The sequence below is a fragment of the Vipera berus genome, assembly GCF_964194415.1.
Source record: "Vipera berus genome assembly, chromosome: 3".
Taxonomy (NCBI): Eukaryota; Metazoa; Chordata; class Lepidosauria; order Squamata; family Viperidae; genus Vipera; species Vipera berus.
The window spans coordinates 37,309,488-37,327,211 of NC_138204.1; the positions used below are offsets into that span (position 1 = coordinate 37,309,488).

Consider the following 17,724-nt stretch of genomic DNA (forward strand, 5'->3'; position numbering starts at 1 on the left):
ACTGTAAATATTTACAGGGAGCTTCTGATACTAACGTCTTTTTGAACTTAATTTAACTTGATAGCCAAAGAGATTGAAGTTTTTTTGAAAGTGTGATTTTTAAAAAAATATTGTAACATGTTGATGAGAACTTAACATTTCAAACTTTTGTTATATTCTGTGGGTTTAATGAATCTCCATGGATAGAAAAGTATTTAAATTCAGTGAACTTAACAATTAGCTTTGAAATTTAATAAATACTAAGCTGCTAGCTATGTTCAGAGTAAATTATGGAAATTGCCTTGATATTAATTTGATTTGGAAAATGTCTTAAAATTGCATTTGTTAGTAACCATTGTGGCTTTGCTTTCTTGGTTACTTCCATTGGCAAAGTCAAATGATGTTAATGGATAACTTGAAATTCGTTTTTAATATTATGTGTAAATGTGAAATATATCAGCAAATAACTTTCAGTGCAAAGTTATTATTTGGATGTGGTGTTGAAAAGCATCACACAAAATCTGTTCAAATTGCTAGAAGCGTACATACCTATTTGATAATGTTTAAGCATCGGCTTTTACATTATATTTTTCCAGAACTAACAAGTAACAGTATGAAAGGAAAAGAGAATATCCTTAGAGGAATTTACACATTTCTTTTTAATTCCAGATGAGCTTTGATCCAAACCTTCTCCATAACAATGGACACAACGGGTACCCCAATGGTACTTCTGCAGGATTGCGCGAAACTGGGGTTATTGAAAAACTGTTGGCCTCCTATGGATTCATTCAGTGTTCAGAACGGCAAGCTAGACTGTTCTTCCACAGTTCACAGTATAATGGCAATCTACAGGAGCTTAAAGTAGGAGGTAATTAATTAACTAGTAGAGGTTTGTCCTTGTATGTGAGAAAGCTAATTTCTTGTAGAGACACATTGCTACTCTAAACAGTGGTGGCTGAACCATCAGCCAGATAATGGAAGTGAAATCCAATTTCAATTCAAATATAATGAGATCAGATTAATCATATGAAAGAACACATCTTCTAAAAAGTTATTCTTCATACTGCATGTTGGAGAGAGCATTCTAGAATGTTTAGGATTTCTAAGTGAGAAGATGAGAAATGGCAATAGTTTTGCATATTAGTATCTTTCACTCTGCAGCTTCAAGAAACAGTTATATATTAGGACTGTGCAAAGATTCAAAGGACAAAGTATGATTTAAAGCAACTTGAAAGCACAGGTTACATTTCTTGGGAACACCTTAAATATGCCTTGAGCTTGCATTCAGCTGTGGAGGATAGGGCATGTCATCTAGGTAACTAGGAAGAAACACTTGGGAGTTCTGGACACATGTGCATTGCAACATAGGTTTTATTTTATTTTATTTATTTATTTTAATTCCATTTATATCCCGCCCTTCTCCGAAGACTCAGGGCGGCTTACAAGCTTAGCAGTAGCCTTCATTCTATGTATATGCCTGCTTATTAGGGCTTTCACACACACCCCAAGCGGCATTATTACAAAGTCAGCTTAATTGCCCCCAACAATCTGGGTCCTCATTTTACCTACCTCGGAAGGATGGAAGGCTGAGTCAACCTTGAGCCTGGTGGGATGCGAACCTGCACTAATTGCAGGCAGCTGGTGTTACTTAAGGAGGCATTAGCCCACTGCTCCACCAAGGCTTTTAGCCTTTGAGTCAGGATTTTGAATTGTATTAGAATGCATATTATGGGACATGTTGACTAGTGAAATTTGAGCTATGTGGTATCTGCTATTTTTGTTTTTATTTTTTTTACATTATGCAACATTTTTTGTATACAACTTAATGAGAAACAAATTCCCTGGAATCAGAAAGTTAAAACAAACAGTATAGATGTTATTTTGAAAATCACATTTGCTTTTCATATTAACTAAGTGTAAATGAACCTATGAAGCCTTATTATATTATGTGATTTTAGTTGCTATTAAATATTCAAATTAGAATATTTTTTTAATTGTTATTTTTTGAAAGTGTGTGTTTTATTGACTTAGAAGTTATCTTGACATGGTTTTACCACTAAATTGAAGCCTATACATTATAAATATAATTTGTTTACAGATGATGTTGAATTTGAAGTATCTTCTGACCGGCGAACTGGAAAACCGATTGCAATTAAACTGGTGAAGATAAAAACAGAGACCTTACCTGAAGAACGAATAAATGGACAAGTTAGTGCCTATTCTTAGGGGTTTTTTTAGTTTTCTTTTCAATATGCATGCCATTTTCAGCTGCTGTGGTCAATCAAAAGGATAGAATTAAATGTAGCATGCCTCTCCTTAGTTGCATTAAATATTTTTTTCAAATAAACTTTTTTTCCTCCTTTTGGTAAGCACATAAAAATTAAGAAATTTACCTAACCAGGAACAATTCTTACAGTTGATAAAAGTACTGTAAGATAAAAGCTTTGCAGCATGGCATTCTGTTATGGGTTACCTGTTAAATGCATCCCTGAGTGTGTTATAGAAGTCTGATGCATAATGGTGCCTCTAGAAATAATTAGAAATGGATTTTTTTTTTTGACTGGTAGGTTGTGTGTGCTGTTCCTCACAACTTAGAGAGTAAATCTCCAGCTGCCCCGGGTCAGAGTCCAACAGGGAGTGTATGCTACGAACGTAATGGGGTAAAAATTATGTATTTACTAAAAAATGTTTCACTGATCCTCCAGTGTAGTTTAAACTAAAATACTTACCAAAATAGACAGTTAAAGATGTATTTCCTTTCAAAGGTTTAAATTGCTTATTAATCTATTGATATGTAAATGCATAAAGTTTAGCATACTGATTATAATTATGAAATATTTTCAAAATACATATTAAAATATAAGGTCAGTTAAAACATTAGCAAAACAACTCCATTGTTGAAATTTATTATAAAATTCTATAATATTGTTAATTTCTGACCACTTTCTAAATTCCAAAATTTATTGTTTTTTACCTTGGGCATTATGTTTAATTCCTTTTAACTTTTGTATTTTTTGTATTTTATACATTTGCCCTGTTCACCGCCCTGAGTCCTTCGGGAGAAGGGCGGTATATAAATAAAATTAATAATAATAATAATAATAATAATAATAATAATAATAATAATAATAATAATAATAATGTTTAAACTAACCTGGAGATTATAATTTCTCTCACTTTAAATATGGTTGTGAAATATTCATGCAACCAAATTATAATTTACAGGAAGTCTTCTACTTAACCTACACCCCAGAAGATGTTGAAGGAAATGTTCAGTTGGAAACTGGAGACAAAATAAACTTTATAATTGATACAAATAAACAGTAAGTGGATAACTTATATTGTACTAAATCATTTTTAGATGGAATGCTAAGATTTCTTTTTTAAAATGTATTTTTACTTGAAACATGGTTAATAAACTGAAACATTCATCTTTTGGGTATAGTACTGTGTATTTTGGAACAGTAATTGATAAAGCACATTTATTGTCTGTTTCAAGGGTAACTGAGGTAATCTCAGTCTGGGTCTAGAGTTCTTGTTAGATGCAAACTTAGAATATAATTTTCAAACAAAGATCTAGCAATGTGACGTCTTCTGGTTCGTTCTAAGCTTTCTAATCATAGGAAATGACTGGTTTGTTCCAAAGCTCAGTTTGTGAATCTTTTAGGACTATCTATAATCTTGCAGGATTTTATTTTAAAATGTGACTAGAACTTCATGTACGCCTTATTTATGAATAAAGAGAAGATGAGTAAAGAAATAGTATCCCAAACTGTGTACTATGTCATATTTGTATTGCAAACGCTGAACCAACATTTGCTTTTAGAAAAGATGTATGAAACCAAATAAGAGTCAGCAACTTAGCCTGAAGGCTAGATGTAACTGCTATCCAAAATCAGGCTACCCATAGTCCCAAAAACAAATATATCCACCCAGCCTGTGAGAGAAAGGGAGAGAAAAATTGTCCATTTGGCTGCTTTTCTAAGCACTCATAATCTCTTCAGCCAGGCATTTGATAATGTTTTTACTAGTTGCCTAAGTGTGGATGAAACAAATGCCCTGCTTGGTGCTGGCTAGAGCAAGCCATGAGGAAGAGATCACAATGACATGGCTTTGGTCTTCTACGCAGAAGATGATTGCTGATTCCTGTCCTAGGATAACTCTCTTAATGGAGTAGGTTAAGTTAGAAATTCTAACCAATGCAATGACGTTTATGTAGCTGTTTGAGTGGTCCTGTCCAATCATTAACGTACACACTCTAACCATCATTGAAGTCTGCTGTTCCTTGACACAGGTTGCCATCATCAGAGACTGCTATTGCAGAATTTTTATTTATTTTAGTTATTTGCCACCCATCTCATTTCAAAGTGACTCTGGATGGCTTACAGCATTAAAAGCATTAAAATCAAAAGATAAATATTTCTAAATAAAAATGTATTATGGTTAGTTCCAACAGATTCACAAACTGAAAATAAAACAACCTTTTGTGCTGTTCCCCCCCAAACCTCCCCAAACACAAAGCATTTTATTTTAAATTTAGAATGCTTTTCTCTTAACCATACTATATTCCGTAAGAGATTATTTCATAATACATTTGTTGATCTTGTAAATAAAGATTTCGATTAGCAGCAGGATTTCCTTTTGAAGATTATAACGAGGTTGTTTCTAAATCTGGATTTTGTATACAAAATTAAGGATTCTCTGTAGTTGATAAGATAAGTGAGTTGCACTCATATTTATATTTCTTAACTTCTTCCTAGTACTGGTGCTGTAAGTGCTCGGAATATTATGCTTTTGAAAAAGAAACAAGCTCGATGTCAAGGAGTAGTTTGTGCCATGAAGGTATGCTTTACTAAGTTTAGTTACATGTAATAGAATTAAATAATTCTGATATGCTTGTACTAGCCACAGAAATTTGAAGAAAATTGATTTTTTATTTTATCTCTTCTAAAGCTGTAAGTCCTATATATCCTTGCTTGGAAATAAGCTGTATTGTATCCAACAAAGCTTCCTTTATGCCTTTTACCATGCAAGGGTTTCATACATGTAGCCCACTGGGTTCTTTTGTGCAGCCCATGATGACTCAGACGTTTAGGGCATTGCCAGATCTCAAATCCACTAGAGTGACTCCAGTGAGTGAAAAATCCCAATCTCCCCTGCCACTGTTCTACCTTGTTGCAGATACTGTGCCAGCATGTGATTGCTGCAGAAGTAATGTTGCCAGTAACTTGTCATTTGTCCTTGCTAATGCCTACAGAACACAGTAAGATGAGGGACTATAGATAGTTCAGAGATTACATCCATGATTATACAGTATTTTACTTTTTTCATTGTATACAACATTGTAAATTAATAGTTAATGTTAATATAGCTGTTACTTTTGTGCACGTGTATGAATGTCATCCACTGATTATTGCATTTTACGTAATGTAGCTCCAATGTTCATTGGAGTTTGAGATCATACATACATGTTCTCTAGCTGTGGATCTTTTTAAAAATCATTTTCTCTTTGATTACTAAGTAACTAATGACCACAATTGGGACCAGAATTGTCGCTAAGTGATGTGGCCGTTAAGTGAATTGTGCCTAATTTTACAATCTTTTTTGCCACAGCCATTAAGCAAATGTTGATCATATGACTGCAGGGACATTGTGACACTCATATGTGCAAGGACCAATGAGCCACTTTTTTCATCGCTGTCATAACTTTGAAAGATTGTTAAATAAATGGTCATAAGTTGAGGACTACCTGTAGTGACTAGATGTATCAGGTAACTTAACAAATGTTTGAAGGCATTTTGGCTAAATAATTGTGATCTTCCTTTAGGAAGCCTTTGGATTCATTGAGAGAGGTGATGTTGTAAAGGAGATATTCTTTCACTATAGTGAATTTAAAGGTGACCTAGAAGCCTTACAGCCTGGTGATGATGTGGAGTTCACAATCAAAGACAGAAATGTAAGAGTAAATTTCATACATTTAAATTATATTAAACTTAATACAATTAAAAATTAAACTTAATACAATTTGCTGGTTTATATGTGTGTATGTATACGCACACATATACATGCGTGTGTGACTTATTGCTAGAGTTTGTATGCTTTGCATGAGTTTGATCATTTTTTCTTAATGATCTCAGTGAGAGCCAGTTAAGTCTAATGGTTAAGGCACAAGGTTAGAAACCAGGAGGCAGAGACTTTGAGTTTTAGTACTGCCTTAGGCATGAAAGCTGATTGTGACTTTGAGCCAATCACTCTCAGCCCAGCCCACTTCACAGGGTTGTTGTAGGGAAAATAGAAGGAAAGAATATTGGGTATATTCATCACTTTGAGTTACTTATAAAAACAATAAAGGCAAATAAATAAATAATGTTCTTTTAATAGGGTAAAGAAGTTGCAACTGATGTAAGGCTTTTGCCTCAAGGGACTGTTATTTTTGAAGATATTAGCATTGAACACTTTGAGGGAACTGTAACAAAAGTAATTCCAAAAGCATCCAACAAAAATCAGGTAAACACTTTAAATGTGTGTTATAATGGACTGATAAATGTGGTAATAGTGACTAGTGAATTACGCTTGCTATTTGGGAAAACATTTTTTAAAAGGGAATAGTTGAAAAAGAAAGTTGAGTACAATCAGCATTATCTCAATTTCTTCTGTGTTATAATTAGAATGATCCATTACCTGGACGCATAAAAGTTGATTTTGTGATTCCTAAAGAACTTCCATTTGGGGACAAAGATACAAAATCAAAGGTGACACTTTTGGAAGGTGACCACGTTAGATTCAACATTTCAACAGATCGGCGTGACAAATTGGAACGAGCCACTAATATTGAAGTTCTTCCCAATACTTTTCAAGTCACTAATGAGGCTAGAGAAATGGTAAGCAGTTAATAAGAAATGTGGCAGAATGAAGCTGGAAATGTAATGCATAATACCTTTTAGCTATGTTGGGTGATGTATTACTAGGATTGTATCATGGTGCCAAATTTCTTACAGTGATGATTGTAGTGATGAGGTCAGGAAAACAACTTATAAATTCAGGGTTCTTTTATTCTTAAGGAAATATCTGCTAGGATGCATTGCTGTGCACTTGAGCAGAAGTTACAAAAAATTGAAGCATGGAGTTTATAAGTATCAATAAAGGAGGGTAGCTCAGGGTTGAAATGAGGGGTCCATGCTGCTCTCCGAGCTTGCTTGTTTTCTTGCAGATATTTCATTATCTAAGCTACGTAACATCATCAGTAGCTGATCAGTAGCACTGATGATGTTATCTAATTTGGGTAATGAAACATCTGCAAGACAACAACCAAGCTCAGAGAGCACCAGGGAGTTTTATCAGTGTCTAAACTGCAAATTAAAGTCTTGCTATAAAATGTGCTTTGCTTTGCATCCTTTTAGAATAATAAGCATTCCATTACATGTCTTCATCCTTTTTTAATGGTTTTTACCCACTCCACTATAACAGACATGTCAAACTCGCGACGTCACGTGACATCACACAATGTATCGGAGCTTTTTCTCCATTGCTGGCAATGGGGTGGGCGCGACTTCCACGTGATGCATCCAGCCTGTGGGCCGGCAGTTTGACACCCCTGCACTATAGTATAATTTGTGAGATGGATGTGTATTTTTTCTTTATTTGCATGGATGTATTGCCACCTATTTAGCTCACTAGTCTTAACTGGGTTCTAAAGAAGCAATGTAATTTGAAATAAATGGCCCTATATAATTAGGATTGAATTGAACATAGTAAAAATGTGTGGCTACTGGAGAGCTGGTATACTGCACAGGTTAGGAGATTAGATTCAAATTGGGAAGACTGCTTGTGACACTTTTCTCTGATTGTCATTAAGCAACATCCTTCTAGCTTCGGCTTAGGTGTATTGTTGGATAATAAAACTGGCTTTCTTTGCAGGTTTTTTGAAATCATGATATATACAAACAGCCTTGGTAAAAACTTAGTTACCCTAGGATAGACCTGAGCATTTTATGGGCCGCGAGCCATATCTAGCCTTTTTGGTTGTCATCGTCTGGCTTGTGGCAGTGGTGGTCAGGGATGGGAGGGCGATGGCAGCCTTCCACAGCTGTCCTAGGTTCTCAAGTTATCCCTTGAGAAAATTAATTGTCCACCCCTGCCCTAGGTCATGATCATCCTTATTTGTTCATTTTCCTTCTTTCTAGTCAGCTGTATATGCTTCACAACAAGGAGCTGGGATACAGTCACCAATCATTTTTATTTCCTAAGAATGCCTCTGGGCCCCAGATATATTCTTAGACATAAATACAGCATTGAGACTGTTAGTCTATTAACATCAAGAATATTTTTTTAAAAAATGCTTAAATTAGGAGCTTAGTAAGGACACAAAGGACACTTAACTTAGGGACATAACAGTGTTCATAGGCCTTAAGCCTAAGCCTGTAAAACTAAAGGTATGGGCTTTTTTATGTCACGGTTTTTATCCTAGCTTTTTAACTAAATTGTCTTACTTTGCTTCATTTTCAGTATGAATTGATATTTGGCCAAATGCCTTTATCCTCTAAGAATGTGTCATAGTGATAAACAATATCTCTGTTGTTTTATAGGGTGTGATTGCTGCAATGAGGGATGGCTTTGGTTTCATTAAATGTGTTGATAGAGATGCCCGCATGTTCTTTCACTTCAGTGAAATTTTAGATTGTAACCAGCTCCACATTTCAGATGAAGTGGAATTTACTGTTGTTCCTGTAAGTAAAATCATAATTATGTAGAATTTAGGAAGCTTTGGGAAGCTTTGCTTCTTTGGGTAATAACTTGCTTCTTCCATTCAGGATACGCTGTCTACTCAAAGAAATCATGCTATAAGAATTAAAAAACTACCAAAGGGCACAGTTTCATTCCACACCCAATCAGATCATCGTTTTATTGGCACTATAGAAAAAGAAGCCACTTCTGTCAAATCCACTAGTCCCAATAAAGGCAAAGAAAAGGTACCTCTGTTTTATTCCTACTCTTCAAACTGTATAATTGCCGTTCAGAAAAGATTTAATATGCAAAAATGATGAAAGCTTGATATTGCCCCCACTATTACCACAAATCTAGGTAGTCTAATGCCTCTTGTTCATTGCAGCTTTCTTGTATATAGACACAAAAGCTATGCTTGTCATAAATGTATATTACATCTAATGAATGGTCTTGATTGGTGGTGGTGATGCTTCAGATCAGGATTCTTCTCCCAAATTAATAAACCAATAATATAAGTTTAAGTGCATAGCTTATATTGTACTATAAATACATTACACTGCAGTATCATATTTAATGTGTCAGAAATACTTGTTTAAACATATTGCCTCAGAGAATTGAGACAGAGCAAAGTGGAACAGTATTTTTAATTTCAGCTTTAGAAGTTTACCTTAGCCATAATGATAGTTTAATTTAAATAAATAAACCCATTTCTCATTTGATAATTGTCCTTTTCTAAGTCGATGTTTCATGGTTACAGTGCAAGAAAAAAACGTGAATAAGATTTTGTTTTCTTTGCAATTGTTTATGTAACGCTTTTTTAATTTAAAAGGTTCAATTTATCAAAGAAAACTAGTAATCTATTTTTCAGAACCAGATTTTTTTAATTACCTGGATGATCAGGCTAAATGTACGATACGTTTTCAATGTTAGTGTATTCTTGTTAGCAGTAAAGATACTTGTTATAGAATAAAGGTCATATAAAAATAAATGAATATCCCGAATTGCATTTTTTGTCTTGGTACTGAATAATTTTGTTACTAAACCATGTTTTTATTATTAGACTCTGGCCAAGTGGATGAATTGAAGAACAATACTTCTGACATTCTTGTTTCTCCCCCTTTTAGGAAGCTGAAGAGGGAATAATTGCTTATGATGATTGTAGAGAAAAATTGACTATTCCCTATCAGGCTAAAGATGTGGAAGGATCTACTTCTCCTCAGATAGGAGATAAGGTAATATATTCATAAGTAATTATTGGAATATTTTTTGTAATTTGTTCTGTACCAGTATTGCTAATAACTAATCAAGGCTATTTTAATTTTATATCTTTAAAATATTGTCAATCCTATGTTTCTTATTGTTTCACATAAAAGTTAAAATTATAAGACAGTGGTCTATATATAAATGTGTACATTAAGTGTAGATAAAAATTAGATTTTACTAATATCTTCAAATTATATGAGCTTCTTTAATAAAAAATTAAATTGTAAAAGTTGGTCTGTATAAAAATACCCCTCTTGTTTTGATAGAGTTAAATGGTAAGACAAGCGGCTTCCTTTAACTTTTCCTTGTTGATATTTTAATGGTAAAAAAAAGTGTGGGAATAGTCATGAAAGATCTAATAGGACCATATGCCATTTTATTTCAGAAGGCAGGAAACATATAGAGATAAACTACAATAAAGTACATGTAACCTGTCTAACCCTTCCAGAAAGCATTATTATTGTTAATAGGTACATTTTTTATACAGGTTGAATTTACAGTCAGTGAAGTAAAAAGAACTGGGTTGCAAACAGCTACTTCTGTTCGACTGCTTGGTAGAAACTATAGTTCAAAAAGACTTTTGGGATATGTTGCAACTCTCAAGGATAACTTTGGGTTTATTGAAACAGCCAATCACGATAAGGAGATCTTCTTCCATTACAGGCAAGTGATACTAGTAAAGATTGACTATATTATGTGAAAATGTAGTCTTTGTGGCATCTCTTACATACCACAAAGAATCTCTTTACAAGACGGTTTTTTAAAGCTACAATATTTCTTTTGAAAAGTATATAACATTTGCATATTTCAGGAAACAATTCAGTAGGATTTAATGACAAAACTTTTACCAGTTATATATAAAGTAAATATTCACTAACATAATGCCTGTGGATTTATATTCATTGGATTATTCACAAATTTAGCCACAGATAATATATCTAGAATTGATACTGTTTTATGCAGTGATTTGTCTGTTCCTTTTTTAGTTAAAAAACAAGCCGCCTATTTTGTTTTTTCTAATGCTAATACTGGATTGGAATATTGACTCAAAATAATTGCATACGTACATTCTGCTGTGAAACAGAAGCTTAAAATCAGGAGGTAATATGTGTCTGATTTTATCCCATGTTAGGATTTGTCAACTGTACATAACAGTTGAACATGGATGCGACTGAACCTTAATATAGACAAAAATTTAGATATTCTTTTTTGGTAGTCTGTATAAATAAAAAATATCACACAGAATATATACCATGTAATATACAGAAATCTGATAGATGTCATGTAAAGCTTCATACATGACATTATTTATTTATAATTTATATATCCACCAATCTTGCCAAAGGCAACTCTGGGTAGCAAACAACAACCGGATGAAACCATGCATAAAAACAACTATATAAAAGATATAAAAAAACACTTGAAAAAAAATTGTAAAAATATACAAATCCTAGGTGAGGAGATCCTTGAAAAACATACAGCTTTATGGAGTTGCTGATAATTGCTGTATGAGCATTCTTACTTTTAAGAATTGTTTCTCCTTTAAATCGGAATGCTCTAGTATTCAGTGTATTGGCTTAGTTCTGTAAAACACTGGATTGATTAATGAAAACATTATTGTAGCAAGAGAAAATAATACAAAAATGGCTTTCATGTTGAATTTGCATGTGACTTGTATAATCATGTGAAAAAGCAGACCCCATTGACATTGTGACTTTTCAACATATTTCAACATACAAATACTTGTGATCTTCATTTCAACAATATTAACAAAGAGGATATAATATAACTAATTTCATGCACTCAGAGTTACCCTGAGGTAAGATGAGTGGCCAATAAATAAACAAATGCACTATTTACATTTTATGGTTTGTTGTGTAATTTAAACATAAATGCAAATTTCGCATGTGGGAAAATTAAGTACACCCTAAATTTATCACTACCTGAAATATTTAAAATAATCAGGTACACCAGATTCTGTGCAGATGATTAGACCAAGTTCAGTATTAGGGGATCTGGGAGGGACAATGTACTTTAAAATCTCAGATATTCAGTTGATTTGTTCTTGTTGAACTGTATGATATAATCATGCCTACATTGAAATTTTATTTCTGAATGCCTCTGAGGCCTTCAGAAATAAAGTTATAGATACCTACAAATCTGGGAAGGAATTTAAAGACATCAAATAGTTGAACACCAATCATTCTGTTGTCTGGAAGATCATCTATAAGAGGAAAAGATTTCAAACAATTGCCAACTTGGCCAGGCCAGGACATCGCAGAAAGTTCAACCCAAGAGCAGAATGCAAAATTCTAAAGAGAGGCCCTTTTATCATATGACCAATAGCTATTATTGCTACCAAAGTGCATGAGTCTACCATTAGAAAGAAGCTGCACAAATCAGATCTACATGGTTGGTGTGTCAGGAGGAAACCTTTGCTGCCCAGAAAGAACATCAGGGCAAGATTAAAAGCCAGGGCTTCTGGAATAATGTGCTCTGAACATAGGCAACGATAGAGTTGTTTGGCCACTTTTGTTAAAGACAGCACTTCATCGGAAGAACTTGATACAAAATGTAAAGCATATTGTTGGAAATGTTATGGTTTATGGCTACTTAGCTGCATTCAGGACCCAAGCAGCTCACCATCGCAGAATCTACTATGAATTCTTCATTGTGCCAGAGGATATTTGAGGATAATGTGAGACCATCTGTTAGAAGATTGAAACTCAACGAAAAATGGATTGTGTAATATGATAAGTGACCCTAAAGATTTCAGTAAATCCACCAAGGAATGGCTGGGGGGTGGGTGGAGAGAGGATTAAATTTCACCAAGATGCTTGGGGGTGACTTGAAATGGGCCTTGCATGCACCAACCCTTATACATCCCATAGCTGAAAAATTGTGCTTGAAGCAGTGGGGGGGGGAAAATCCTTCCCTCGATGTGAGAAACTGACAGGCATAAGATAAACCTCCTTGAGGGCGCAAATACCAAATATTGCAGTCAAGGGTGTGCTTAACTTTTTTTTCATTAAAAAAACAGCATCTCTGCTAAATTGAGTTTGCAATTATTTATTCAACATGTTTTCATGTTTTTGTTAGATTATGTCATTTTTATTTTGATATACTGTTTTCAATGAAGATAAAATATTATGTCCATGTAGGTTAAAAAAAGAAAATGGGTATAATTACTTTTTCGCATGATTGTATAGGGTATAGGTTAATATTTCTGAATAAGATCAAGATACTGGAAATAATGCTTCAAAAATAGGTTCTTTAAGGTACTTGTCTATAAATTCTATTTCTCTAAAACGGGTCTTCAAACTTGGCCCCTTTATGACTTGTGGACTTCAACTCCCAGAATTCCTCAGCCAGCGTGCCCCACTGAGGAATTCTGGGAGTTTATTTATTTATTTATGGGACTTATATGCCGCCCTATCTCCCGAAGGACTCAGGGCGGCTCACAACAATAAAGTCCGCAAGTCATAAAAGGGCCAAGTTTGAAGACCCCTGCTCTAAAATGTAAATTTATGTAACAGTTGAATATTGATGCTTCCTGAGAAAACACTAAGCACAACTTAGTGGCTGATTTCCACGTTATACTTTAAATGTTCGGCTGTTTTGCTGGAGGTATTTATGCATATTCAAGATTTTTGTGTGATTGTTTCCAGTGAATTCTGTGGTGATATCGATAGCTTGGAACTTGGAGACATGGTTGAATACAGTTTATCAAAAGGCAAAGGAAGCAAAGTCAGTGCAGAGAAAGTGAACAAGACACATGCAGGTGAAGTTCCCTCTTTTTTTTTGCTTTTTGTTTTAAACAAATAGTCTGGGGGGATAAGGGATCTTTCTACTCAGGAGGAAATATTTGTCTTTTGCTGCTGTTTTCTTTTTACTGACATTAAAAAAGAGAAACTTGTAAATTTATGATTATGAAGAGGATGAAGGATGAAATGGTGAACTATTCTTTCCACAGCCATTCTAGCTGCAAACTTCTGATTTTCCATTGCAGTAAACTAGAGACCAACTCACTTGGAGGTTGGGAGGAACCTTTTTGCTTAGGATATATTCATATTTATGTAGTGTGTGTGTGTGTGTGTACACTTCAAAGGCTAAAACTTGCTTTGAAATGAGCATCAGTATGTATGTCTTACCTGTTCAAGTTCTCTGCAGTAACTATATCTACGCAATTTAGCAATGTGTTGTATTTTTAAAAGTTAGTATGTTTTACTGTAGTATGTCCTGAATCCTCCCTAAATTATTGAACTTATTAGTATGACCCCAGGCTCTGGTATTGTGAGAAAGTTGGGACATTTTTACCCCCGATTAAAAAGCAGTTTCTTCATAGTGGATTTTCTCTAACCTAATATATTTGATTACCTTACATAGTTATTTAAATAGGGCTACTTTTGGAGGTTGCCTACAGAATTTTCCTAGTTTAGGCCCTTGTTTTGGCCAGTGAGTTGTTAAAGCTGGAAGAAAATTAATTTCTGTCAGGAAATATTTGTTGGATGGCTTATTAATAAAATATTGTTAATCAGAGATCTTGGAAATTTGAATTATCATTTATTATTACATAAATAGAATAATTAAGCTGCCCAGTGTTTTTTTATTACGGTAAATAGGAAATAGAGCCGTTTTTATCTACCGTATATACTTGAGTATAAGCCGAATTTTTCAGCCCACTTTTTGGGCTGAAAAATTCCACTTCGGCTTATACTCCAGTCAACAAAAAAACTTACCGAGGACTTGTGCGCGGCCGAGGCTTTGGTGCTTCCGGGATCGCGCGCACCTCTCCCAAGCCACCGCCGTCCGAGACCTGCAGGTCTCCGTTCCTCCGCGCCCTGCCTGCCTGCTTCTTTCAGCTGTCTGCCCATCAGCTGTCCATAGGGATGCTGCAAAGCTCTCCTTCTCTAGGCCTTGGACTCCCTCCTGGCTGAAGAGTAGATGAACCAAGCCAGCAAGGAGACAAAATGTTTCTGCAGCTGTTTTTCCTCTGAAGGTTTTTTTTGTTTTTTTTTTTTAAAGTAATCTCCGAAGGTTATGCCAGAAAATGGAGGACGCTGGGTCTTTGCAAGCTTTAGCTGTCTGCCTGGCTGCCTGAAGGCCGCCCTTTTCAGGCAGTCTGACAGACAGCTAAAACTTGCAAAGACCCAGCGTCCTCCATTTTCTGGCACAACTTTTAGGGATTTATTATTATTATCCCTACTACTACTATTACTACTACTACTACTTCAGGAGTAAAAAGTTGCAGAAAAAAATTCTCTCCTTACTAGCTTAGTTCCTCTACTCTTCCATCTGGAGCCAAGGTAAGATTTTAAAAAGGGATATTGGTTGGAAGGCAGAGGGAGAGTTTAGTTTTAGCATCTAAAAAAAGGGGGGGGAAATCAGCGAGTACATCCCAACCAGCTTTTTATGTTTTTGTTATTGAAGAAATATGGGGGAGGGGGAGGGGTTCTGGGGTGGGTTGGGGAGGGGATAATATTGTAACTTCAATAAAAATTTTCAATAAAAAAAAAAGAAATATGGCTTTCTGGGGGAAGGTGGGGAGGGCGTTAAGGAAGGAAAGGGTTTTTGGAAGCTCATCCTGAAGCTGCCTTTTGTGCAAGGGGCCTTTTCTCAAAGCCTAGAGAGGCAGCTTTGTTGCCTCCCCGTAGACAGCTGATGGGCGAACACCAAAAGCTCCAAAAGGCTAGGGAACTAGTCCCAGAACACCTTGGTAGGAGGAAGGGCAGAGGCAGAATTGGGAAAGAGGTAAGACAGGGTTTTCCTTCCCAGATGTTTCTCTTTGGCAAGACAGCCAGCTGTGCTGAAGCCCAGTATCTGGGGGTGGGGGAGACCTGAGGCAGGCGGGCTGGTGCTTGCATTAGGCCTCCCAGGATCCCAGAGGCTTGCAGAGCGCGGATCCAGCCTCCGAGGCATGCAGAACGGCGGATCGGCTTATACTCGAGTCAACAACTTTTCCCAGTTTTTGGGGGTGAAATTGGGGGTCTCGGCTTATACTCGAGTCGGCTTATACTCAAGTATATACGGTAGTTCTTGAGAGCCAGTTTGATCTAGTTAAACCCTCAGGCTAGAGATCAGAAGACTGAGTTTATTCCCACTTTAAGCTTGAAAGCCCCCTGGTTGACTATGGGCCAGTCATTCTCTCTTAGCCCATGATATCAGGCTCAGGCAACAAGCCAGTCAGTCAGTCAATTTCTGTTGCAACAGAATTTTTTTTTAAAAGCAGACCTTACACTTGATGGAAAGTACTAATAAGCACATTCAACATAGATTTCAATGTTTTTTTGAGTTGTTTCATTATGTCAGTAAGTTAAAACAATGCAATCAAATTATACAGATTTTTTTTTGCCAAACTTGGTAATTTTATTGCAGTAAATGGCGTCATTGATCTTTTATTGCAGTAAATGGCATCACAGATGAAGCTGACCCAACTTGTTACACGGGTAAAGTAATTCGCTCTCTCAGGAGTGTAGATCCTAGCCAAACGGAATACCAAGGAATGATTGAAGTCATGGAGGATGGTATGTAATATGTATCCTCACTGTAACTTTAATATGTTGTTCTGGGTATATGCATTAGTTGTAATAGGATTTGCATGCTATTCTCTAACTACAAATTCACAGAACTTAGTATTTATTTAGAATACAGGTAGTTCTCAACTGATAACAGTTCATTTAGTGACCATTGGAAGTTACAGCAGCACTGAAAAAAGTGTCTTATTCTTCACACTTACAACCTCATGATCAAAATTCAGGGGCTTGGCAATTGACTCTTATTAAAGAAGGTTTCAGTGTCTTGAGATCATGTGATCATCATGTTTGCAACTTTCTGACAAAGTCAATGGGGAACTCAGATTCACTTAATAACCATGTTACTAACTTAACAACTGCAGTGAATCACTATGGCAAAAAGGTTGTAAAATGGAGCAAAATTCTTTTGTCTCAGCAAAAGAAATTTTGGGCTCAATTGTCATAAATTCAGGACTATCTGTATTAGCTACTTTTTTAATGAAAGCACATCTTTGTTTTTTGTTTTTTTCTAGGAGAAATGAAAGGTGAGGTCTATCCTTTTGGAATTGTTGGCATGGCAAATAAAGGGGACTGTCTGCAGAAAGGAGAGACCGTGAAATTCCAGCTTTGTATCTTTGGTCAGAATGGGCAAACAATGGCTTGCAACATAACATCTTTCCGTAGAGCTACTGTAGAATGTGTGAAAGAACAGGTAAGATAATTCTTTATGCATAGCTTGTGTTGTATATATTCCAATTTTGGTACATATATTCCAAAGACAATATATTTAGTTCAGCATTGAACTATGGAGTCCTTGGCATTCCTTGAGCTTGATTGTTTGCTTGCAGACATTTAATTACCCGACTAGGTAACATCAGTGCTAGTTTGTGTGGGGTTTTCTTCCTATAATCAAATTAAAGCCAAAAAAAGGTAAAGGTAAAGGTTCCCCCGCACATGCGTGCTAGTTGTTTCTGACTCTAGGGGCCGGTGCTCATCTCCGTTTCAAAGCCGAAGAGCCAGCGTTTGTCCGAGGACGCCTCCATGGTCATGTGGCCGGCATGACTAGATGCCAAAGGGGCACGGAATGCTGTTACCTTCTCACCGTAGCGGTCCCTATTTTTCTACTTGCATTTTTACATGCTTTCGAACTGCTAGGTTGGCAGAAGCTGGGACGAGTAACAGGCGTTCACTCTGCTACGTGGCACCAGGATTCGACCCACCAAACTGCCGACCTTCTGATCGACAA

The 17,724-nt window shown here is 35.7% G+C and overlaps 1 protein-coding gene across 6 annotated transcripts in view; it reads left to right on the forward strand.

Moving 5' to 3' along the window:
* CSDE1 (cold shock domain containing E1) overlaps positions 1 to 17,724 on the forward strand; it is a 36,557-nt gene that overhangs the window by 9,869 nt on the left and 8,964 nt on the right. For 5 of the 6 annotated variants that reach the window (XM_081323146.1, XM_081323149.1, XM_081323148.1 and 2 more), the window contains 15 exons: positions 649 to 847; positions 2,078 to 2,187; positions 2,547 to 2,639; positions 3,205 to 3,302; positions 4,740 to 4,821; positions 5,807 to 5,935; positions 6,361 to 6,486; positions 6,648 to 6,860; positions 8,565 to 8,705; positions 8,790 to 8,948; positions 9,828 to 9,935; positions 10,454 to 10,629; positions 13,635 to 13,747; positions 16,371 to 16,490; positions 17,012 to 17,190. In XM_081323146.1, coding sequence (XP_081179272.1) covers positions 649 to 847; positions 2,078 to 2,187; positions 2,547 to 2,639; positions 3,205 to 3,302; positions 4,740 to 4,821; positions 5,807 to 5,935; positions 6,361 to 6,486; positions 6,648 to 6,860; positions 8,565 to 8,705; positions 8,790 to 8,948; positions 9,828 to 9,935; positions 10,454 to 10,629; positions 13,635 to 13,747; positions 16,371 to 16,490; positions 17,012 to 17,190 — 2,046 coding nt within the window. The remainder of the gene's footprint in view (positions 1 to 648; positions 848 to 2,077; positions 2,188 to 2,546; positions 2,640 to 3,204; positions 3,303 to 4,739; positions 4,822 to 5,806; positions 5,936 to 6,360; positions 6,487 to 6,647; positions 6,861 to 8,564; positions 8,706 to 8,789; positions 8,949 to 9,827; positions 9,936 to 10,453; positions 10,630 to 13,634; positions 13,748 to 16,370; positions 16,491 to 17,011; positions 17,191 to 17,724) is intronic. The other variant, XM_081323147.1, reaches the window with a different exon arrangement.